At 36.0% G+C, this 26,885-nt stretch overlaps 1 protein-coding gene across 1 annotated transcript in view; it reads left to right on the forward strand.

Annotated features, from left to right (window-relative positions):
- The first annotated feature begins 2,344 nt into the window (after positions 1-2,344).
- CPS1 (carbamoyl-phosphate synthase 1) overlaps positions 2,345-26,885 on the forward strand; it is a 149,747-nt gene continuing 125,206 nt past the window's right edge. The window contains exons 1-2 of the mRNA XM_024124648.1: positions 2,345-2,593; positions 21,420-21,529. Coding sequence (XP_023980416.1) covers positions 2,468-2,593; positions 21,420-21,529 — 236 coding nt within the window. The 5' untranslated portion in view covers positions 2,345-2,467. The remainder of the gene's footprint in view (positions 2,594-21,419; positions 21,530-26,885) is intronic.

Below are 26,885 nucleotides of genomic sequence, written 5' to 3' on the forward strand. Positions count from 1 at the left end.
ACCATTTAATTTATTGGTCTTTCCAATTCCTGAGATGATTGTAGAATCATGATGGATGAATTTTCAGAATATTTAACCAAACTCTCCAAATCTTCTGCCCTTTCCTCTTTCATTATGGTGACTAGAAACATGGACCATAGCCTACATCCAGGACCTTTTACTGAAAAAAGTGAAAGCCCATTACAACTCTCAGGCTTATATTTTTCTTTAGGTTCTAGAGTTATGGAATTGTACCCTAAAGTTGTTGACATCTTTTTGGAAAACCATGTTCAGTTCACCATGCTTTTTGTTCAACTGTTAAAAGTGGTTATGAAGTCACTTACTAATGTCTTTCCTTCTTTAAGTTCTGGACTCCTTAGTACCCCAAAGCGTAGAGAATAAAGGGAGGAAACATACCACAGTGTTCACTGCATGGGTACCTCTGGGTGATGGAACTATGACTGATTTAAATTTATTGTGCATCTTAAAATTTTTTTGTGATAAGTACATATTATTTTTCTTATTAGAGAAAGACAAATCCTCACTATATATAATTTTTATGTATATAGACAAGGATGAGTCCACGGCCTAACGTACTTACTGGTCTAAACCAGTAAGCTCTGTTTCTAAGCTCTTAGTTCTTTGAGTTGGGAGTTTTTCTTCTGTTTGTTTCATCCTCCTTCAGTTCATTTTCCATAATCTTTCTTTCACAGTAATTTCACCTTCGTTCAAAACAGTTTCATGACTACCATGAACACTATTTATGGACTAAGACCAACCATTTTAAAGCACACATAATCTTCCTTGTTATGGTTCCTCTTCATTTCCGCAACCTGTACTGTGCACCTAGGCTTTAGCAGACTGTTTTAGCTTTTTTTTTTTTTAATATGCCATATGGTTTCATGTATCTGTGCTATTGCTCATGCTGTCCCTTCTGCTTTTTTCCCCTCCATCTACTTGGTATACTCTTTGACTTCTTCAAGATAATATGGTTCAACGTAATCACATATTTAAATTTTACTGAACATGCACAAGGGAGCTGATCTTTTCCTTCCTTCCTTCTTTCTTCCTTTCTCTCTCCCTTTCTTTCTTTCCTTTCTTTCCTTCCTCTTTCTTTCTTTCTTTCTCTCTCTCTCTTTCTTTCTTTCTCTTTCTCCATTGTATTTGGACACACTACCATACATTACTTATTTTATTCATTATTTACACTAGATTGAGACTGTTTTTTCAGTTTTCTATCACCAGGAGCTGTGAAGCAGTTTGGCTTCAGAGAATGTTTGTACATGAATACATTAAGTAAGGCAGAAGAAGATGGAGTTTAAACTTTGTTCCTTAAAAACAAAAAAATCCTCAACCCCCCCCAACTTAATTGTAGCACTCATCCTACATCATGAAGTTTACAATCTCTGTGCCATTCTACGTCATCTTTTCCATTGTGAAAAGTGCTAGGAAAAAGCCTTTATTTCTTGGCCTCCTTTGCAAGGATATCAAAGGATAATACTGCAGAGCTTCCTAATCTACATAAACACATGACTTAAGTAAGAGCTTCCTCCAGCCAATGAGACCCTTTGACTGCCTGATTAAACATGGGATTGAGGGCTAAGTGAATCAATTTCAACTCAGGTTGAAACACAAATATTCACGTTTTGAGAATTTTATATGTAACAAACAACTAAAAAAATCTTAGGAATGTGTACTCATTAAAATCAATGTTTACCATTATTTCATATACTTTTTACAAATTGAAAAATTAAGAGGGATAGAAATGGGCTACTTTGCTCTAGTTGTGTTTTAGTTGATATTACTGATTGCTTTAACATTTGGAACAAAGAACAATGCAATGGTAAGAATGTAATACACTATTAACTCAAAAAAAAAAAAAGCACAATGTAGAAATGTTTGTTCTATATTTGTGGAGAAAAGCTTATTTTGATGTCCTTTTTACTCTATGTGATTTCCATTGTCTTTTCCAAGCAGAAAGTCGCAAGTCTTCAGTTTCTTTGGGAATTCAAAATGTCTTTTAAGGCAAATTAGGCATTACATCTCACACAAGCAAAAACCTTTGATCCTTAGCATTATTAGAAAGTTGCTACTCTTTAGGGCAAGGGATATTCCTGAGGTGTCCACTGCTTCTAGATCATTCTATTCAGCTGCATAAGCAATTCCTTTGACAGATGACTGGTTTTCCACAACACTAGCATTATTCAGCAGGAGAAGGTAGTGTTTGATGTGTTGCAATTTGTATTACATGTCCATAGAACATCTCTGGACATTACCTCAGGAGGAGGGCTTAAGAGAAGGAGGAGCTATAGCCGAAAACATTTAATGACAGAATGAATGGAATTTCAAAGATCACTGTGCAGTCAGCCTTAAACACCAGATTGCACACCCCCAGCTTTCTTCACATTAATTTAAAAATCTTATAGCAAAATTCTCATAAAGTATATGCAATTTCATTTATTTTTAGTCACAAATCAACGTCTTCAAAATGATGAGGATTTTGACAGCTTGCAAAGTGGTGAAGACCCTGAAGACAGGTTTTGGCTTAAACAATGTGACTGCACACCATCCATGGAAATTTTCAAGACCTGGCATCAGGCTCCTTTCTGTCAAGGTATTATTCCCATATTCATTGTTTCCAATAAGATTGTATGGGGTGTAGTTTATCATGAAGCAAAGGTGTCACTTACAAAGGAAAAACATAGTTCTAAACTACTAACTTACTAATTTTCACCCAACATAAAGAAGGATCACAATTCCTGTGAATATGTAAAAATGTAAGTGTTCTGTTTAGAAAACAAATTTTTCAAAAGGCTATCAGGGCTCTGCTTGTGCCCAGACACTATTGCTCACACTTTGGGTTCAAGCATGGAGTTGTTTATATGTACATGAGCCACATGGCTGTAGGTAGTGTGTTTAACCCCTATTCTGTGTTGGGTCGCTGTAAAGTTTTCTGGGAAAAAATGTTGGGAGGAAAATATCTACATAATTTTGATATTTACAGATCATCATGTAGACACTTCCTTTGCTTTTTCCTTTTCCCTCAACTCTTCTTTTAGAAGGACAAATTTATTATATTTATTTTGCAGATTAAGACACTAAGGCAGTTATCAGCTGATGAGCCTGTCTCTCTGAATATATCTGTAACTGAGGACCAGGTTCAGGAACAGAACATTAAGTACTCTTCCCCCACCCCCACCAGTGAGTTATGAAATTACTGTAGGAACTTCTGTTCCTTCCTATACTTTTATGAAGACATTTATTCCCAGAGAAATCTGAAATTACTACAAGGGAACTTTGCTAATGAAAATGGTCTTTAGTGAATATAAAACTTAAGTAATCACAGTAGCTTTAAATATATTGCTTTTATAGTAGTAAGAGCTGTAAAAAGTGAAGTAGGAAAAAAAACCCAAACAACTTCTAGCTGTTGATGTAAAAATAGGTTGTAATAGTTTTGAGTGTACTGCTTATACTTTGTGTGCTCAGTGGGTTGGCTAAAAATCCTCCAAATACTTCCCAAGCTTCTATTGCTTAGATTGCTCAAGGAAGGATTCACTATGATTTTAGCCCAAATGATATCTGCAGGGCTAAGCAACACCCATAGATTCTCGTGACCTCCACTGACTGGAGTGGGAAAGAAATAGGGGTGAAAAAAAGCAGAAGGAAGAGGGAGACAGAAAGAGAAAGGAGGTCTGAAGGAGTAGGTATGGTGGGGAGAGAGAGAGAAAGAAAAAGAGATCTCAAGAGAAAGTATAAGAAACTACCATTCTGAATTAAGAAACCCAGGAACAGCCATTTTCTTGGGTTCAGTTTAATTGTACCAAGAGAGCCAGAAAGGAGATATGTTCTAAACCATCATCAAAGATAGAATGACTACATATAAGCTATGAGAGTGAATATTTGGTTTCAGTTTAGTGTTAGTAATATCTCAAGGGTACTCCTATATCACTTCAGAGAGAATAAATAGTGATGAATTGTATTGCCTAAAGTTAGACGTGTCTTTTAAGACTTTGAAGTTGTGTCCCTTGGAATATCTTTTTCTTCTCACAAAAATAGGTAGATAGAGTTAGGTGTATCTCCATCAGACAACAGAAACAAAGAAATTGAGTAACTACTTAAAATGGCATAGATGTGACTGATAGTAGAAGTCAGTTCTCCACTATCATAATAAGTGCTCTATACAACCACAACTACAACAAAATGGTTTAATTATGTGGATGGTCCACGTTGAAAGTAGTACTAGTTCATGGTGGCAGATCTGTTTTAAGGGTCTGCCAAAGTTCACAGCTAAGAATGACAAGTTTGTAGGAGGAATAAGCCATCATTTCACAGTGTAAAAGCCATTACTCATACTCAATCATTTCTGGCCAAAGTTTTGGAGGAATGCCAGGCATGAAAAATAGAAGTTCTTGAACTTCACAGTAGTGAATTAAAATTCTATACAGCAATCCAAGGGAACTTGTGTTACTATTCACTTATTTTGAAACAGTCCTCTACCAACTTTTCTTCATGCCTTCACTTTTAAAACTCAATTCTCTTAGAAAGATATATTTAAACTTACTCTTTTTATATGAGTATCCTATTTTAAAGATAGTTAAAATCATTAGGATATAGTTATATATGGTCAGTGAAGGGCAATGAGACTAGTCACTAAAAGTTAATAACATTATAGTCAGTTATAGATAGTAAATGGATTGTGGAAGATACCCTGGGATCAGATATATAAGCACTGCAGTGTAAATGGGTTGCCTTTTCAATGTCTTTGGAGGTCACTTTCCCCTTGGTGAGGGACAAGGAGAGTGGGTTTGACGACAGCAGTGACGCACTTGTACTTTTATGTGGTCCTTCCTCATGTGTTTGTTTGTAGCTAATATTTATAGAGTGTACCTTGTTAATAGGCACAGTTATATTTCACGTATAAGGAAGAAGAAAGAATTTCAAGGTACTCTACATTTTAAAGGAATTTGATATCAAGGGTATAAATGATCAACCACCATAAAATATGAAATCTCTAGATACAGTAATCTTTTTCTATTAGTATCTAAAATTTTCAGTGCTCATTATTACATTCAGCCAGTTGTACCTTGCAGTGGAAAACACACTGGATAGGAATAAAAGGACCTGGATTCTAACCTTTCTTATTCATTTTTCAATGCTCTGAACTTAGTCAAGTCACATATTCTCTCTGAACCCAAATTTTGTCATCCGTAGTGTGGAAACAATTCTTGATTTACTCCAAGAATTGTGTGACCATCACACATCACATGATCAGTGCTTAAAAATCTATAAAATACTTTAAAAGTAAAAACTGTTCAGCAAGGTAGCAGGATACAAGATTAAGATACAGAAATCGGTTGCATTTCTTTACAATAACAATGAAATATCAGAAAGGAAATGTAAACAAACAATTCCTTTTAAAATCACATCCAAAAAAATAAAATACTTCGGAACAAACCTCACCAAGGAGGTGAAAGACCTATATGCTGAGAACTACAAAACATTAATAATGGAAATTGAGTCATCCCTCAAAGAAATGGAAAGATATCCCCATGCTCTTGAATTGGAAGAATTAATATTTTAAAATGGCCATACTACCTAAAGCAATTTACAGATTTAATGCAATATGTATCAAAATACTCATGATATTTTTGACAAAACTAGAACAGATAATCCTAAAATTTATATGGCATCATAAAAAACCCAGAATTGCCAAAGCAATCCTGAGGAAAAAGAACAAAACAAGAGGCATAAACCTCTCAGAGATCAGACAATACTACAAAGCTACAGTAATCAAAACAATGTGATATTGGCACAAAAACAGACATATGGATCAATGGAACAGAAGAGAGAGCCCAGAAGTAAACCCACACACCTATGGACAATTAATCTTCATGAAAGGAGGCAAGAATATACAATGGAGAAAAGACAGTCTCTTCAGCAAGTGGTATTGGGAAAGTTGGACAGCCACATGTAAATCAATGAAGCTAGAACACATCCTCACAGTATACACAAAAATAAACTCAAAATGGCTTAAAGACTTAAATACAAGACAAGACACCATAAAACTTCTAGAAGAGAACATAGGCAAAACTTCTCTGACATAATCGTACCAAAGTTTTCTTAGGTCAGTCTCCCAAGGCAATAGAAATAAAAACAAAAATAAACAAATGGGACCTAATCAATTTTATAAGCTTTTGCACAGCGAAGGAAACCATAAACAAGATGAAAAAACAACCTATGGACTGGGAGAAAATATATGCAAATGATGCAGCTGACAAGGGCTTGATTTCCAAAAAGTAAAAACTTGATACTTAAAAAACATTCTATTCTATACATTTTAGTAGAAAGACTTAATAGAAAGTTAGAGCAGAGCTTCTTCATGTTTTTGTGGGCTACAAATTATTACAATGACAAGATATCTGATAAAAATTCTCAAATATCTTTGATGATTTTTTCACCTTTGCCTTAATAGCAAACCTATCTCTAGGAAGATATTGCTTATAATGAATTAGACTCAAGGACTATGAAGCAGATTTTTTTTTTCACTATGTTGAATTCAATTCCAAAAGTTAGGATGTACATCTTAATATCCTATTTATTTATTTATTTATTTAACAAATAAACATGAAACTTGTACCCTGGGAGTATACAGGGATAATAATAAGTTGAAATAAATGGATAATAAGTGGATAGTCTCTGACTGCAGGAAACTTACAAATTAAAAAATTCTTAGTTCACAAGTCTTAGAAAGTCACTAAGACTAAATAGTTTTATTTTTACTTGCAAATGAATTTGGGAATGAAAGGTATTAAGTTGAAAAGGTTAAGTTCCTTAGGAATAGAAAAGGATTCAATAAGTACTGCTTCTAACATTAATCCATTCATTTATAAAAATGGTGACCTGTGTTACAATTAAGCCAGGAACCTAACAGTCCAAGTGTCCTTCACTCTGGTACTTCAGATATGAATGAACCCCCAGAATCACTATTCCTTTTGAAACGTTTTCATTTTGTAAGATATTATATTCTGATTGTAATGTAGGAATAGCCATTTAGCTCAACCTTTGAGGAGCTGTTGTCATTTGATTAGAAATTGGCAACTACAAAAACTCCTACAATTAGAATCATTTAATTATATTGTAGTAGCTTTAAAGACATTCATAGGAAATAGAATTCATTATTATATAGGAGCCTCTTTGTACATATTAGAGGTGGGGGTAGGGGTAAATTTATTACGCATTTTCAAGACTAATTATTGTATTAGATTTTTAGCACATATAGATACATTTATTTATTCATTTCTTGGCTGCATTGGGTCTTTGTTGCTGTGCGTGGGCTTTCTCCAGTTGCGGCGAGCAGGGGCTACTCTTTGTTGCGGTGTGCGGGCTTCTCATTGCAGAGGCTTCTCTTTGTTGTGTTGCACAGGATCTAGGCACGCAGGCTCAGTAGTTGTGGCTCGCAGGCTCTAGAGCGCAGGCTCAGTAGTTGTGGCACACAGGCTTAGCTGCTCTGCAGCATGTGGGGTCTTCCCAGACTAGGGCTCAAACCTGTGTCCCCTGCACTGACAGGCGGATTCTTAACTACTGCGCCACCAGGGAAGTCCATAGATACATTATAAGGATGGATTTTATCCATGATAATCCAAATTTTTGAAATAATAAATTGTGTTCCAATCCCAAATGAGATGTTGTGGAATTAGTTCAGATGATTTAGCAACTTTACATATTTTTGGTGGACAATATTTCATTAATTGGGAGGGGGCCTCTCTTTTGAACATTTTTGTTTTATGTACTCTACCATTCATAGCCTCCCTTTCTAAGGTATAGACTCATTTGTTTGTTATCAACAGTGTCTTGACATTTTGAGCTTCTTGCCATAAAACCCTTGAAAAAGCTATAGTCGGACAGGACCTAGACTGAGGTAGGCAAGTGGGACATCTATTGTACAACATTGAAGGAGGCTCTCACTACCAGGCCCACAATGTGCCTCCTTTGATGTTGTGCCTTGAGCACCTCACTCGCCTCACCCTGGTCCCAGCCCTGGGTCGGAAGCTAAGAATTCTGGCTGGGGAAATGCCAAAAGAACTGGCACTAGTCTTGGCCTCAGGCAACCCTCTTCTGTTGATGGCACCTTGAGTTTCTATTTGACCATGTATGGCCAGACTTACTGATAGTTTAAATGCAAATTTAGATCCTACTGCTGTGGAAATAAAGAACATTCCTCTGCTTTCAGGTCTTCATTAGACTCTCTTCATATTTCTGACTAGTACCAAAGGTTGGAGGGTGTAGTAGAGAGTTTCCAATATCTCTTGGGCAATGGTCATACCAGAGCTCACTTCAAGGCTTATGGAATTTGCTATGCAAGACTGAATGTCCTTGATGTGACCAGTATTTCCTAGGGTCTTTTCAATGACTGAAGGTTGAAGAAAGCTACATGGGCCAAGGTCAGGCCTGGTGTTGGACTGCTCAGCCCCTAGCAATCCCCATCTTACACTAGATTTCCTTCATCTGGTCTAAATGAGTTCAACTCATGAAAATATTTTCAAAGCTCCTCTCTTCTTTTTCTTTTTTTTTTTTTCAACTTAATAAATGCCATATATTGATCTTTTAAATTTCATAGGGAGGTTATTGGCTAATGTGAGGTTCTTATAAATGAATCAAGAGTTGCTGTATCACTGAGAATTCTACTGAATACATTTCTTCTATGATGTAGAACTAAACATAAGATCCATAATAATTTATAACCAAAAAGTAAACATTAGCTAACAATATTGAAGATTCCTCCCAGATTCAGAAAGATTTACCACATTGCAGATACCCATTAAGTGCTTGTTAGTAAATTATACTTTATACATGTATTTTGTGGTGGAATTTTTCTGAATGTTTTATTTATAATAAGAAACATAACTAGAATAAAAATTACTTATGAATCTGACTCATTTGTTTATAAATGTTCAGGACATAGAAGTATTCAAGTAAATTAACCTTGTAATTTTTTCCCCCAACATTGGTTTATGTTTAACCAAAGGCAGATGACTTAATATTAACTTAGGATGTTGTAAGGCTATTAACTTAAGATGTTGTAAGGCTTAATTGATTACTGCTCTTACAGTACTTTGAAATCCTGAAGTGTTAGGCATTGTAACTGCAGAGAAGTCTCATTAAATATTCTAGACATAGCAAATTGTGCTGTAATACTGAATCTTAAGTATCCATATTTTGAAAGTATTAACTCTAAGAATGAAAAATAAGATTTCATTTACCAATAAAGAACACTTCAAGATTTTAACTTTTTACCATATTATCTGTGCAGTAATAAACTAAAATTCTGGCTGTAAGCTTCCTACCTTCCAAAAGTTGTTTCAGATTTATTTTATTTCTTAAGAGGATGAGTACTGATGTCAACTAATAGCTGAGAAAACTCAGGTGCACCAGAAATCAAATATTTTATATAGCTTTAGGCCTGGGTGAAAATGGAGATAAACACATGGGGCTTCTATCTTTTCTGATATGCAAATAATTTACATAGACAAATGATTTAACAGCAATTCAATCAGATTCCCAGAGTAAATAATTTTCATTTCTATTACTAGCTTAAGGGGATTATTGTAGCTATAATGTTTTATTCAAATCTTTTATGGAACTTATTGCTAAATTAGCTTGAAACTTTACATCCAGAACATTTTGCTGGTGAATTCTCACACTCAGGGGAAGAAACAATGTTGTTCTTCCCATTTCATAGATGTGTAAGTGCTGTAGTTAATACAAGGACACATGGATGTCTGTTTCTGCACACAAAGTGAATATACATGTAGCAACTCTGGGTAGAATTTTAATTAGGCCTCAAACATCATATGGATCTTTTTACTTTGGCATTTTGTTAGTGTGCTTATATGTATATCAGAAGCCATATTTGTTGTTTAACCTGGCTTCAGAATGATCTAAACAATTTCTCCTGCTGAATTTTATTTCTTACTCAAGAGCCCATTTATGCACTGTACTTTATCTCAATACAAAATAAATCAGATTTTTCTTTTCTTTTCCTTTCCTTTTTTCCTTTTTTTGATTCCATTTTGAGAACAGCTTGTTTAAATCAAAGAATCGTCGAGGCTTCCTGCTTTATATGGACGTTAGTAATTCTATAAATACGATATTTTAGGGCAGTGCTGTTTTGTTGACATATTTCTTCCACTCAACCAAAATATTGTCATGTGTTTGTAACAAAACATGCTGTTTTTCAATTTTCAATTTATTTCTTTCTTATATAGTCCTGTAAACTCCACATATACAAAAGTCTAATATGGTAGGTTACCTGGTGTGGGCTACTCCAGGAAGGGCAAGGCAGCTCTCTGCAACTGAGGTAGATCCTGAAGGAATTGACAGCTGGTGACCATCCACTGACCTCACTCCTTGCAGCAGGATGGCAGGTTCTTCCTGGAAGGGGACTGAGAAGAGCATCTCCATGTTTACAGCATCTTTGGTCCTAACAGTCTTGAGAGCTTGAGAATTCAAGGGCCTGGAATCAGAGTGAAGAGTTCTTAAAACCTGCTAGTTCTCTTCAGATTATAGGATGTAATTAATGACTTGACATTTTCACTCTGATGATTTACAAATTTACAGGTAAGTCATTCTTGGTTGACCTGGGCATGTTGCAGCTTATCTATGGTAGTTTTGAATTAAAATTCTTATAAATAAATTTAAGTACAGTCTATGACTGAATTGCTTTTTATCCCCATTTTTAAAAGATTAGAAAACAGAAATAGAAGTAAGCTTAGAAAAAGAAAAAGAGGGGTAATATGTAAATCAGTTTAGGCTGAAATTTTCTACATGATGGTTCCATGGGAAGGACTACCATAGAGTGATGGAGGGTTGTGGATTCCAAGTCACACTGGTTGGGTTTAGAAACCACTACTCCTGCATTTACCAGTGAAATGATCTTGACTACTCTAAGCCTCAGTTAGCTCAACTGTAAAATGGAAAGCTTAATTTAATCTACCTCAGTGGGGGGTGGGGGAGAGTTGTGAGGATTAGAGAAAATCCATCAATAGCTTGAGAGACAGTGCCTAGTACATTTATGTTAACTATTATTAATGATGTCTTAAGGAAAGGATCAGGGTGGGGTTTTCAGTGAGGGCAAAGTGCTCCCAAAACATATTTTTCCAACATAACTTCATGGTTTTATTTGAAGTAAGATACCTTTCTCAGAACAGTAGAAATTTCTCATTCAAATATATACACACAATTTATTTGTGCAACTGCATATAGACTTTAATAAGCATTGGTCACTATGTATACAATCTGGTTAATGTCTTAATAGGGTCTCATTAAAGCAATGCCAAATGCCAAAGGGTAGAAATAGGACAGTGATGGGTCAATCTACTTCTATAAGGCATGCTTAAGAAATGTTAATGCTTTACTTTTTTCAGATATAAGGATTATTCCAGAATTAAAAAATAAAATGGGATGTGCTTTAACACATGAACTCAAACTAGAGAAAAATTGAAGTATACATGTTGTCCTTAGTTACTCTCCTCAAAATTAATTATACAAATATTTATTGAGTGTCAGGTATGCATCAGTACCATATGTAAACCTCAGTAACAATAACAAGAGAAATATAGCAGCCTCAGGTTTTTTTTAGTGGGGGATAAAAATGGACTAATTATCAGTTGTAAACTATTTGGGAATTTGGCATAGAGATGGAATATTATGAGACTGCATCAGTAAAGGAAAACAAACAAATTTGCTACTGACATACAGTAAAATTGGCAAGCACTTTAGATAAAAAGTAAAAAGAGGAAAGAGAATAATTGGGTTATGTATGCTGAATTCAATTTTCTTTCTTTTCCCCAGTGATAGAAGATTAAATTTCTGTTAATATAAGATAATAAAATTTTATTTTATTGTGGTAAGAGCACTTAAGATGAGATCTACCCTCTTAAAGTTTGTATATATCATACACAAACTTTTAAGTGTATGATATATACAGTCTAACTATAGGTACAATGCTGTACAGCAAATCACTAGAACGTATTCATGTTGAGAACAATTGAGATTTTATGTCCATTGGTTAGCAACGCCCCATTACCTCCTTCCCCTAGCCCCTGACAGCTATAATTCTTCTCTCTGATTCTATGAGTTTGACCATTTTAGATACGTCAGATTAGTGAAATCATGCAGTATTTGTCCTTCTGTGATTGGCTTATTTCACTTAGCATAATACCTTCAAGGGCCATTCATGTTGTCATATATGGCAAGATTTCCTTCCTTTTTTAAGACTGAGTAATATTCCATTGTGTGTATATGCCACATTTTCTTTATCCATTCATCCATTGATAGACATTTAGTTTGTTTCACTATCTTGGCTATTGTGAAGAGTTCTGTGATGAACATTGGAGTGCTGATATCTCTTTGAGATCCTGATTTCAATTCTTTGGATAAATATCCAGAAGTAGGGTTCCTGGATCAAATAGTTCCAGTTTTAATTTTTTTGAGGAATTTACATACTGTTTTCTGCAGTCGCTGTACCATTTTGTATTTCCATCAACAATGGAATTATTTTTAACAGAGTAGTAATTATTTAAGTAACTTTATTACCTAACCTATAGGCCCAGATATGATTTGAAAGTTTCACTCCCAAGAAATGTTAGGAAAAGATGTCAAAGGGAGAGAGACTGTAACTGTAATATCCTACTATTAGAATTAATATCTGTGGGTTTGAAAGATTTGTAAGACTAACCACTACTAAAAAAAATTGAATTAGAAATCTATGTTTTAGAAAAGAGTCCAACCAAACATAAAACAATTAAGTTTAATTTTAAATGTGGTTACAAATAAATATTATATCAAATATGAAATGAAAAAAATAAATGTTTAATATTTTAAGTATGAAAAGTAATAATGGGGAAGATGCACGTAGGGTAAGAGAGTATATACTTTTACTGTTTTCTGTTGTAATTTTCCCTCTTTCACTGAATTCATTATTTAATCATTTAGCTGTACTCTGCTAAATAGTTAGTAGATTATCTAACTAAAGTAATTTTACTAAGGTGTGAATAAAGCTTAATTATTATATAATGGCTTTATAAAAAGGAATTGCTGTACCCACTTACATCCCTACTTGGTGGACTATGGAAGAGAAAATACTATTAAAGTGGGTGTTCTTTATTCCCTTAACTAGTTTCCCAGGAAATAAATCACATAGAATTAAATACAGCTATAAATTGCCCATTGCTTCTCATGTTTGTGAGCAAACCCTAAGAGGAATAGTTAAAATACGACTGGAGTAAAGCAGGAGTGCAATTTGCAAGCCAGTTATGTCTCAGAGAAAGAAAAGTAGAATTATGCTGCATCTTTGCCACCTGATAGCCATTCATTCATTCATTCATTCATCCATTCATTCAACCAATCAGTATTTGCTAGGTATCTACTACAGGTAGGATTCTAGTAGTGATAATTAATCACACCGCATTCTCAGCCTCTAAATTTAGAATCAACTGAGAAACAAGACATAGAATTCAAAGAGATAGAGATCTGAATATCAGCTTGATTACTGTTAAAGCTATTTGGAAAACAGGGTCTAGATCTGTAACCAAATGGACTTCTTAGAAATCTCCATTCCCTGAGTCAAATGTATTTGCTCACAACTGCAAATCTCCCACCTTGATGTGCACCTGAAAACAGGTTTCTTTGAAAAGATTGTTGAGAAGAGTTGAGCCGGTCTTGCTCAGTTCTATTTCCCAAAGTCACCAGTCATACCTGTTACTCTCCCTTGTGGACCCGGGGTTAAATGATCTTTCCAGAATCCCTGAAAGTTAACTTCATGGGCCAAAGTATGAATTCAGAGAGATGCAAAGTGGTTTCCCCAGTCACCCACTAAGTGCCAGATGCTGTGTTATGTGCTAGTGATACTGTGTTGGACAGAGAAGGCAGGGTCTCTCTCCTTGATGTTGTCTGGTGTTGACTATAATCTTATTGGAGAAATTAGTCAAATAGTTGGGTATATGGCAGTAAATTCTAAGAGCCAGTTTTACTTAACCTTAAATTTAGAAGTGACGAATCCTTCAATACCTGTTTAGTTAGTGTACAAAGATGATCAGCTTGAGTTCCTAGCAAGAGGTAGAATTTGGATATGTGGAAAGAAGAGAGGGCAGGAATGAGGGTAAGGACCTGGGTATATCTGAGTCATTATGCCTAGTGGTCTTCAAGGTTTGTTTTTCTGACAAAGTCTCCAAAGACATCTGCAGAACTGACCTTTAATATACAACAATTGATCAAGAGTATAAAACCAAAAACCCAAACTAAGCAAACAAAGAAACAAACCCCAAACGAGTGAAATCCGTATTTCAACAGGCAGGGTATGGGAGGGAAGGAGAAACCCAGATGGTGAAAGGTGGAAGAGATTATCAAAATTGCTGTCTCCAGCCCAACCTCATTCATACCCCCTTTTCCTCCCTTACACAGAGCACGATTTCAAACAGTTCCTAATGGATAGGGCTACATATAGATTGGAATAATGGGGCCGCGGTAGAGGAAGTGATTGCCATAGTGTATGAATATTTTTTTCCCCTAAAGCATCTGCTCTTCTCAGTGCTTTTCTCCAGAAGTCTGCCCTCTTTATACTTAAAATAATTCCTCCCCGGTTGGATAGAAAATTATACTCTACTCTTATGTGGAAATGTCTTTCTAAACTGGTTTGCAATTTAGATTATGAATATATAAGCAAATTTGGGCAATAGTTATTTAGGGAATAGTGAGATATATATACATATATATAATGGATAGTTATTTTATCTTTCAAAATCTATGATCTAATCATTTGCCAGACCCAATGTGCTTGATCTTATTGAAATGAAATTTCCAGATAGAAGCTTAATGTTTCCGCTGCCCCTTGTGGTAAGGTTTCTCTTATTATCTTTATTGGACTATGTATATTTGGGTTGATAAATAACATTGAGTGAAGGATTTATTTACATTTGATTAATGAAAGCAGTTTAAATATCTCTTAGCTTCTAAGTTGAAGAGTAGTACTGATGGAACTCGAAACTTCTTTGTTACATTTCAGCATTTTGTGTCTATTTGGTTGAGTCAATATGAATAAAATGTAGCAACATCAACAACATTAACTAGTCCTTTGACTCTGAGGCACTTAGATCTAAAATTAGGTAATGAACTAAAAGTTAAATTTTTCTAATTGGCTATGATCTTGAGAGTTGAAGAATATTCTTATAACTTTATATGCACTTAAATAGTGATGAAGAATTAGACTATAATGAAAATGAGTACCCAGTTAAAATTAAGCCACTAAGTGGATCCTGTCACACATGGAATTTAATTTACATGAAGGTTTTACTGAGAAAAGTTATTGGAATATTAGTAAGAGACCCAGAGGGGAAAAAGTGAAATGAAGAGCTGTAAGGACATATTAAAAGAATTGAGACTGCTTATTCCAGATCAGGGAAAAAAGTAAAACAAAACAAAAAAAACCCTAAGTAGTCATCTGCCAATAAGGCTTGTATACATATTCATATTTTGGAAAGAGAAAAGTTGTTCTCCGTGTCTAGTGAGAGCAAACCGGAAAAAATCCTTCTCAATTCCACTAAGAGGGAGTCAGATTAAACTCACCTTAGAATTTATTGCTTGCTTGTATTGCCCTATAGTGATTGACCTAGAGAGAGGCAGCAGCTAGTTAGACTCAAATTTCAAATTGAACTGGGTGAATAATAGTCCATGCTTATTCAACTAATTTTGGCTATTAAAAAGTTAATAGCTTTCACTGTTCAAAATAACTTTTGATCTCTTTGAATTTGACTTAGACCTGTCACTTGAATTTGCTATGGCAAAAATATGTGAGAATAATATGAGAAATGTAAAATATTTTTTCTGCGAAATTCATTTGTATAAGCTATTCTAAAACTAAGTAGAAGAATACAGGATTTTCTTTCCATACTCCTATAGTTTAGAATACACTGGGTAAGGAGAGCTTTCTCATTTTTTCCATATTTTCAAGTGAAAAAGGGACTGAAACAGTTTGTTATGTTAATTCAAGCACTGTCATCCTCTTTCATGTGAAATCCCTAGGAAATTTATATGAGTGATCCTTTTGTTTTGAATTACCATGATATTTGTTTTAACTCTGCATAAGATGTATTTGAACACTCACATGCAGCATACTCAATATGTATGGGCTAACCATCCACTAACCTTTCTCCCTCAATGTCGCTCACATCTCTTTCCCACCATAATATCTCCACATTGACTACACTTAAGGTATTGTAGAAAGGCACTGTTAAACAGTGAAAAGGCAACTGAAAACAGATATTTGCTATTTTAAAATTTATACCTAGAATAAACTAAAAACCAAATGGATAATTATGTCTTTCAGTATTTTTAAAATAGTATTTTCTTTCTTTATTTTTTAAATTTTATTTATTTTTGGCTGCTTTGGGTCTTCCTTGCTGCGCATGGGCTTTCTCCAGTTGTGGTGAGCGGGGGCTACTCTTCATTGTGGAGCACGAGCTCTAGTCGCGTGGGCTTCAGTAGTTGCGGTGGGTGGGCTCAGTTGTTGCGGCACGTGGGCTTCAGTAGTTGTGGCACGTGGGCTTCAGTAGTTGTGGCACGCGGGCTCTAGAGCACAGGCTCAGTGATTGTGATACATGGGCTTAGTTGCTCCACAGCATGTGAGACCTTCCCAGACCAGGGATCTAACCTGTGTCCCCTGCATTGGCAGGCAGCTTCTTAACCACTGCACCACGAGGGAAGTCCCAGTATTTTTCTTTAGATTGTCACTTAGTGATGCTTTATTCATCCAACAAAAATTAAATGACTACCTACTCTGTACCAGGCACTGATGTTGGCCCTGGAGGCAGGCACATAAGTGAACAAAGCAAACCCAAATACTCTGCCCACATAAAGTTCACTTTCTAGTGAGACAAGACAGATGTTTTAAATAAGACACTGGATGATATGTTAGAAGGCAATAAGTGCTGTGAAGAAAGAGTAGACTAAGTAGATAGGGTGCTGAAGGGTATATTGTAATTTTATTTATTTATTTATTTCCACTATTTTTCAGATTCTATTCCTGTATAGTTCATTACAGAGTATTCAGTAGAGTTTCCTGTACTATACAGTAGTTTCTCATTAGTTATCTATTTTATATCTAGTATAATCTCCCAATTTATTCCTCCCCCCCTTTCTCCCCCTGGTAATCATAAGTTTGTTTTCTACATCTGTGACTCTATTTCTGTTTTGTAAATAGGTTCATTTGTATCATTTTTTTTAGATTCCACTTATAAGTGATATCATATGATACTTGTCTTTGTCTGACTTACTTCATTCAGTATGACAATCTCTAGGTCCATCCATGTTGCTGTAAATGGCGTTATTTCGTTCCTGTTTATGACTGAGTAATATTCCGTTGTATATATGTACCACATCTTTATCCATTCCTCTTGATGGACATTTAGGAATATCGCAATTTTAAATAGGTCTTGCCAAGAAGGTGGATGACATTTGAGTAAAGACTTGAAGGAATCTTTAAACTTTAGATTCAAAATTTGATGAGTTTCTCTCTTAAAATTTTAACTTTATTACTTAAATCATGAATGGGAAGGAAAGGGTGAATTATTTTTTTAAAGAGAAATCTCTGAAAGGAAAGGATATTTATCTTTGTGTTTCTAGGTGTTTCAAAGGTAATCTTGAGGTTTCCTCTGTTTTACCATCCAAGCACATAGCTGGCTCTTTTACTAAATTGAGGGTGGGAGGGGTGGAGGGGACTGGGGATATTTATCCATGTAGCTCCAAAGCCTAGCGTGAAACTTGGCACATGATGGGAGCTAAATGATGTTGTGACCTGAAGGTCTAAACTGTCTTATTGGCATATACATTTTTTGTTAAACAGTTAGGGACCATGTCATGATAAAAGTCATTTATTTTGTAGAACTTACATTTATATAGCCTTTGCTTACTTTTCCTGACATTCTTTGAGTGTACAGACTTCTCATTAAGGTTTCCTTTGCACTTTCAGCATTCAAACTACCAAAGTGCTCTGGCAGTAGGCACTTAAATGAACCCTTAAGGTTATAGTATAATTCCTAGACTATGGTCCTCTTTCTACTAGGACTGAGGGTACTAAAATATCTTACACTGGTAACAAGGTGATTTCTTTTAGACTCGTTGGAATGAAATAGCATTTGGGAACTTATTAGCTAGAAGAGGGGATTCCAAATACTAGCTCTTTGTTCAGAGTTTCTCCATCAATTCATAGATAAGTCAATTGGCACCCATCATTTTAGACTCATTGGAGGCCAATGTAGTTAAGTGAAATATAAAGGGTACTATAGGCAGTAAACAGAAGCCTTGTAACAATATAACGTGCAGTGGAAAAGAGGATTGGAAAATCTATAAGACTGCCGAAAAGAACAAAAAATATAATTAAAGGAGCAAAAAAGACGTATTGAACACAATCTCAGGGACTATTTTGGGCAACAGTAAATGTCTCCTCAAATGTATCTTTAAAGGACAGAAAGCAAAGTACAAAACTAGTCCCATGGAGAGAGGAAGAAAAATACCAAATAGAATTGTATGAATAGGCTAACAAGAGTCAGATTGCTTATGCTAATTTTTACCTTTCTTTAAAATAATTAGATGTTGTCAGATAGATCAGAGAATGTGAAATTCTTAGATGAGAACAAGATAGAGATAAGCAAAAGGAACAAAATAAACAGAGGTGATATTTTAGGCAGGTATGACTCAGAGTAGGGTAGATAAATTGGTATATAGAAGACAATTGAAATTTGCAGTTCACACACCAAGTTTTGCCAACTAAGTACAGTTATTTTAGGTTCTATCAAAGTTAAATATTATTTAAGAAAATGTTTCCTACCTTACCTCCATTTGGTGAAAGCGTGTAGGCTACACATGACTTCCTCAAGAACAGAAAATAATACTTTCAGTAGAAAATATTTTTTGACAGTGAATTTCCATTACTTGGACCAAAGGTTTTCACCTAATGAAACATGTCAGAGATACCTAGGAAATTTTCCCAATAAACTTACCCCTACTGAGAATCATCACCATAGACATTTGATTAGTTTATAATGTTCTTTGGATATACACTGAACATAATCACACTTACTTCCTAAAATCAACAACCTCTGTCGTGAATTATAAGTAAAGAATGACAAATTAAAATAAAATATAAAATAAGAAAATTGTGTTATTAGAAGAAATGACATGCAAAGGTGATTCCTGGATGCAGAGGCAGAATTCAGAACTTGTGTGTTAAGCCAGTCTCTGTCAGGGAAGTCTTGTCATCATGCATATTACATTAATTACTTATTGTGCTTTCCTCTGTGCTGAGTAATTCCAAAAACTATTTTTTTAGTTTAGTGTCTGAGAAGGTAAACCATGACTATTTAAAGAGAAAGTATCAAGCTTGAGATCTTGAACACTGGTTCCAAGGCTGTAGATAAAACAAAACTTTACCTCAAAGATTATTGGATAAGCTGGGTGAAGGACAACATTCTTTTAGCTAACTCTGCCCATGGACACTCACATACACACTCACATACACAAACACATATAAAATGTGCCAGACAGTACTTTGTCCAACTTTCTTCAAAATATAAATTGAAATCCATGCATTGTACCTCCAATTAAAAACTAAACTTACTGTTGAGAGGAGTACCATAAACATATCAATTTTAATAGGAAATACTAAAATAGCTTTGGGTGTAAATATAAATTAATGTGTATGCACTACACATAAACAATACATAGGCACATGGACTATTGCTTTAAAGATAAACACTACATTGAAAAGCAGTCATTCCAGTGTCAAGGGACTGTGTACTTTACAAGTAAAAGAGGCATCGTATTTCTAAAGAGAAGGTTACTATAGAAAAATAATGAGGTTTTACCATTTTAACTCTCGAAAAGCTGAGTGCCTGTAAAGCTAGAGGAACATAGAGACAGAGGTCTAGAAATCATGTATTGCCTTCCTGCTGTATACTGAGATTGGTGTCTGTGTATGTGTGTGCGTGTGTGTGCGTGTGTGTGGTAAGACTGGAGGTGGGTGATAGGATAGAAAAGGATTAGACGCTATGGGATCCATAGCTAAAAAAGTAAGGAAAGGAAAGTTGTGAATTAGTATGTTTCTATCTTTAATGGCTGCACTTAACCCTTGCAGAGAGAACAGCACAATGATCTTCCTTACTTCAGCAATTTCAACTCGTGGCCAGATTTGTTTCATTCATATCCCTATTCATTCCCCCTAACCTCTGATTATTTTGAAGCCAATCTCAGATATCATATTAGTCTATGCTTAAGTATTTCAGTGTATATCTTTAAAAAATGAAAATTCTTAAAAATATAACCATAATGCCATCATCAATCTTAAAAATTACACTGAATATAATAAAATATCAATTTATTTTCAAATTTTCTAAATTATTGCAGAGATGTTTTCCTTTATAGTTTATTTTTAATAAAATCAAAATGTTCCCATTATTTTGTCCCATAGAGTTTTTTTACGGAGTCTAGATTTTGCACACCAAAATGTGGTTTAACACATTTCTCTCCCCGCTGAATTGTATGGAAATCGAGAATTAGACCCAAATTGTTACAACAATAGAATTTAGAGTATTTTTGAAGAGTAGATGATGCCTGCTTCTGAGATAAGTTTCTCTAATTGTCCCTCTTCTTCGCCAAGAATTTTATCGAAGCTGGTTCAAAGATTAGTATAGTGAAGGAGTCAAATTCAGAATGCCTTGTAGTCTAAAGGGAGAACCAGACATATATATAACTAACTCTACTAAAAAGCAAATTGCGATATATTTTCAGAAGTTCCACAGTGCTTGCTTTTGTATCAGTATTAATAGAATGATAAAGTTTCAGTTTCTTTATGATCCTAAAGCTCGGGGAGGGGGCAGCCCCTGAGACAACTCCCTCAAACACAAGAGCTCTATGGAACGCAATTTGATGTATAACTTTGAAGATTCCTTCTAGCTCTAAGCCTCAGAGTAATGAGGAGCTGTATGGTAAAATTCACAAAGTTTTTGCAAACTCATGAATTTCCCTTCAGCTATACTTGACAAAGCTAGGGAATATTAAGAGGGAAAAGACAGACACATAGCATTACAGCTAAACTGAAGTATTTCTGGATTGTCAATAACTCTACAAGTAGACTTAGGACAGACAATATATCAACATGCTTCAGTTCCTCTTTCAAGCAAAACAAAATAAAACACCTGCCTGTGACAAGAGCCATACATGTGAAGAAAAGTGGTAAGTAACAGGAGAGTGACTCCGAATCTAGATAGTATGTTTCATCAAATATACTGTTCATTTATTTAATACATTTATGTAGTATACTTTTGGAGTTTTTCAACTAGTTGTACTTTATATTTTGTATTCTGCTATAATTCATGAATCTGTTTCTTTAGGCACAGACAGCACACATTGTCCTGGAAGATGGAACTAAGATGAAAGGTTACTCCTTTGGCCATCCATCCTCTGTTGCTGGTGAAGTGGTTTTTAATACTGGCCTAGCAGGGTGAGTAATGCTTCTATTCCAAGGCTTTATTCTTCCTCTATATAGAGGAATAACTGGATGATCTTATTCATGGTGGGAAATTGAAATCACCACATCATCATCATAATACTACACATTGTCCTGAAGTTGCCCTGTGCTTGTACATAGCTTGCTCAAGCCAACCCTGAAAAGGGGCATAGACACAAACTCCTCCCTGTGGCTGTAAATGGAAGAGAATACAGACACTCGTGTTCCCCTGCTAAAAAAGAACAAAATTAATTCTAGAAGCTTAGAGTACAAAGACACAAGTTATGAGAGATTACCAAGTGGCTTCTGTAAGGCGGGGGGTCAGTATCAATCTGATTTAAGGTGAAAATCGAACAGAGAAAAGGATGGGTAGCACTCTCTAGTGCCATTCCATTAGTGAAGTTAAGAATCAACTTTGCACATCTAATATGAGCTATTATAAGGAGCTAAGAAATTCCTTAGGTATTATAGTGCAAAATTATATACAATACAATATATAATTTGCACTCTAATAAGAAAGGTAAAATTACAGATACATTTATTATCTTAAAGTAATACACAGGAGAGCAGGTTCATAGATCGGATATCTTCAAAATTTATCAACTGAGACCGAGTTTAGTATTTAAGTTCTGCTAATAGGTGTAGAGCAACGAAGGTAAGAGTTGCTACAGAAATCATGTAGCTGTTCTTATCTAGCCAACAAATGTTCATCTGGGAACCAGGTGGCTGAAGTTCTGGTCTCAGTTCTAATGGTAACCGATTATGTGATATTGAGAAAATCACTTAACCTTTCTGAATCTTAGTTTCCACATGTAAGTGTGAGGGGATTAGACTAGATAGTAATTTATGGCTAAGAATTTAAAAAATTATGTCTTAAAAAATTAGGTGGTTTCAAAGGTTTCCATTAGAGATTCAATAGACTAAACTGTAAAATATTTGATGAATTCTTTAGGGAAATTCAGTTAGCCTTTTAAAGACTAGGAGGCATTGGGTTAACTGGTATTGAAGATATTGATTGACCAAACTTCCATTATATTATTAATGTGCATTATCCTCTAAACTCTTAGCTCTCAGTTTGAAATAAAGAATATTAGATGGTTTTTAAAATAGTTCCACTGGTGAGAACATTAAATTACAGTGTATGAAAACTGTTTGCAAAGTTTTGCTTCACCAGGCAATTATTTAAGCCTTTTGACAGCACTAATTACTAGCTGTGTTAATATACCTGCCAACAAACAACTGTTTAATATAGATCAGAATGATGGAGGGCACTCGAGTTTTCTTCTCTATGATAGATTATGGGTTATAAATCTTGTCACATCACAAAAGTCAAACAGGACCTGATGGATTAATTTTCTTCCAACGCTGCAGTTCTCTAAGACAAGCTATATTTATTCATTTTCTGGAGAGAGCATTGTAGGCATATGTTTAAAGGGAACAGCCAGTTCTTTCATGGGAAGAAAGAAGAAAATAAGTAAAATTAAATTAATTAAAGACTTATGTTGATGTAGAAAAATGCGTTCATTAATAAGATTAGTCCACACATCCTGTTTTCCATTGAGAAATGCTGCTTTCATTCATGTGTGGCTCACTTAGTAAGGTGGTTGATAACTAAGGTAGTTATTTTGTTTTTCATCTTCAAGAAATGCATTTATATTATGTGTAAGCCTTGGCTAAAAAATTATTAGTTCCTGACAAGTGAGAGGGATCTGAGAAATTAGCTGATGGAGGTGTGGGTAAATATCACAGCATCTTAGTCACTTTAGAGGTTGCCGAGCTGAGAGACTAAATATTCTTTTGGCAAAGGGAGTTCTGGGAGGAGTTAGTCTGGATGAGGGTTGAAGAATCCGTGTTGACTACTGCTGGAGCTGAATTTCATTGCTTTTGAGGTTGTCAGTCTGTCCCCCTCAGCACATAAATTCATTTTCAGTAGTAATCCACAAGAAAGATTAGGTTTAACTCTCCCTGTGGGAAGTGAAAATGTTAAGAGGGTGGGGAAAAAAATCTCATTGCAATGCATCCCAATGCATGGAATAGCTGTAGATAGATCCTGGTATTTATGGGAATAATGTTTCTTATTATTAAGAATAGAAATTTTATATATAATTTTATTTATATAGAGAATAAAAACAAGAATACATGTATTCTTATTTTTTCCTCCCCACACTTTAAAATAAAGCTCTTCTGCATTTCTTCTTAATTCCACATCAGTACTTTAAAATTGTTATTTGGAAGTTTTAATTTAGAAGACAGAAATGCTTTGGGTCAATTTTTGGAGGATTGATTTTTTTCTGTAATAAAATAATAACTATCAAACATATACTATCAATGATAACTTGATAATAACTATCAAACATACACCTCTCTATATAACTAAAATATTTTAAAAAATCAACTTTATTAAGTATTTCTTTCATAGAAAATAAATCAGAGTTTTAAATGTTCAGTGAATTTTAATAAACATATATACCCAGGTGACCATCATTGATGTAATTAGTATGCTCTTCAGTATCCTCAAAGATATTTTTAAAAAACTTTTTAATTTTTGACAGTTAATATTTTGATGAAACTGTCAGCCCTCAGTAGTAAATATAATTTTGGACTCACTCATGTCTGGTAGGCTAGAGGATTCTTGAGGATATCTGCAAACTTTAAATAGAGCAATATTTAAAAAATTAAGACCCTGTGAAGAATTTTTCAAGGAATTAAAAAATTTAAGAAATTGAGGGAATGAAAATTAAATGAGAATATGCCATATTACTTAAGAGTCTTGAAGATGGCGGAAGAGTAAGAAGATGGCAGAAGAGTAAGATGCGGAGATCACCTTCCTCCCCACAAATACATCAGAAATACATCTACATGTAGAATAACTCCAGAACACCTACTGAACGCTGGCAGAAGACATCAGACCTCCCAAAAGAAATCAACCATCAAAAGAAGAGAACTCTCTTTTCCAACCATTATAAAAAAGGTTTGGGGAGACAGAGAAGATGGCGGAAGAGTAAGACGCAAAGATCACCTTCCTCCCCACAGATACATCAGAAATACATCTACACGTGGAACTGGTCCTATAGAACACCCACTGAACGCTGGCAGAAGACCTCAGACCTTCCAAAAGGCAAGAAACTCCCCATGTACCTGCGTAGGGCAAAAGAAAAAGGAATAAACAGAGACAAGAGAATAAACAGACACAAAAGAATAGGGATGGGACCTGCACCAGTGGGAGGGAGCTGTGAAGGAGGAAAGGTTTCCACCGACTAGAAGCCCCTTCATGGGCGGAGACTGCCGGTGGCGGAGGGGGGAGCTTCGGATCCACGGAGGAGAGCGCAGCAACAGGGTGCAGAGGGCAAAGCGGAGAGATTCCCGCACAGAGGATCAGTGCCGACCAGCACTCACCAGCCCGAGAGGCTTGTCTGCTCACCCGCCGGGGCGGGCGGGGCCTGGGAGCTGAGGCTCGGGCTTCCGAGGGCAGACCCCAGGGAGAGGACTGGGGCTGGCGGCGTGAACACAGCCTGAAGGGGTTAGTGCACCACCGCTAGCCGGGAGGGAGTCCGGGAAAAAGTCTGGAGCTGCCTAAGAGGCAAGAGACTTTTTCTTCCCTCTTTGCTTCCTGGTGCGTGAGGAGAGGGGATTAAAAGCGCCGCTTAAAGGAGCTCCAGAAACGGGCGCGAGCCACGGCCAGCAGTGCGGACACCAGAGACGAGCATGAGACGCTAAGGCCGCTGCTGCAGCCACCAAGTAGCCTGTGTGCGAGCACAGGTCACTATCCACACCGCCCCTCCCGGGAGCCTGTGCAGCCCGCCACTGCCAGGGTCCCGTGATCCAGGGACAACTTCCCCGGGAGAACGCACGGCACACCTCAGGCTGGTGCAATGTCATGCCGGCCCCTGCCGCCGCAGGCACAGGCTTGTCCTGCATCCATACCCCTCCCTCCCTCCAGCCTGAATGAGCCAGAGCTCCGGAATTAGCTGCTCCTTTAACCCTGCCCTGTGTGAGAGTAGAGCAGATGCCCTCAGGCGACCTACGCACAGAGGCGGGGCCAAATCCAAAGCTGAATGAACAAAGAAGAGAAAGGGAAATCTCTCCCAGCAGCCTGAGGAGCAGTGGATTAAATCTCCACAATCAACTTGAAGTGCCCTGCATTTGTGGAATAACTGAATAGACAATGAATCATCCCAAATTGAGGAGGTGGACTTTGGGAGCAAGATATATTATTTTTTTCCCCTTTTTCTCTTTTTGTGAGTGTGTATGTGTATGCTTCTGTGTGAGATTTTGTCTGTATAGCTTTGCTTTCACCATTTGTCCTAGGGTTCTGACCGTCCTGTTGATTTTTTTTTTTTACTTTAAAAAGTTTTTCTTCTTAATAATTATTTTTTATTTTAATAACTTTATTTTATTTTATCCTACTTTATTTTATCCCCTTTCTTTCTTTCTTTCTTTCTTTCTTTCTTTCTTTCTTTCTTTCTTTCTTTCTTTCTTTCTTTCTTTTTTTTTCTCCCTTTTATTCTGAGCCGCATGGATTAAAAGTTCTTGGTGATACAGCCAGGCATCAAGCCTGTGTCTCTGAGGTGGGAGAATCAACTTCAGGACACTGGTCCACAAGAGACCTCCCAGCTCCACATAATATCAAACGGCGAATAATATCAAATGGCAAAAGCTCTCGCAGAGATCTCCATCTTAATGCTAAGACACAGCTCCACTAAACGACCAGCAAGCTAGAGTGCTGGACACCCTATGCCAAACAACTAGAAAGACAGGAATACAATGCCACCCATTAGCAGAGAGGCCACCTGAAATCATAATAAGGTCACAGACACCCCAAAACACACCAGTGGACACACTCCTGCCCACCAGAAAGACAATTTCCAGCCTCATCCACCAGAACACCGGCATTAGTCCCCTCAACCAGGAAACCTACTCAACCCACTGAACCAACCTTAGCCACTGGGGACAGACACCAAAAACAATGGGAACTTCGAACCTGCAGCCTGCGAAAAGGAGACCCCAAACACAGTAAGATTAGCAAAATGACAAGACAGAAAAACACACAGCAGATGAAGGAGCAAGGTAAAAACCCACCAGACCTAACGAATAAAGGAAATAGGCAGTCTAACTGAAAACGAATTCAGAATAATGATAGTAAAGATGATCCAAACTCTTGGAAATAGAATAGACAAAATGCAAGAAACATTTAACAAGGACCTAGAAGAACTAAAGAGGAAACAAGCAATGATGAACAACACAATAAATGAAATTAAAAATACTCTAGATGGGATCAATAGCAGAATAACTGAGGCAGAAGAACAGATAAGTGACCTGGAAGATAAAATAGTGGAAATAACTACTGCAG

The sequence above is a fragment of the Physeter macrocephalus genome, chromosome 2 (genome assembly GCF_002837175.3).
Source record: "Physeter macrocephalus isolate SW-GA chromosome 2, ASM283717v5, whole genome shotgun sequence".
NCBI classification, from domain to species: Eukaryota; Metazoa; Chordata; class Mammalia; order Artiodactyla; family Physeteridae; genus Physeter; species Physeter macrocephalus.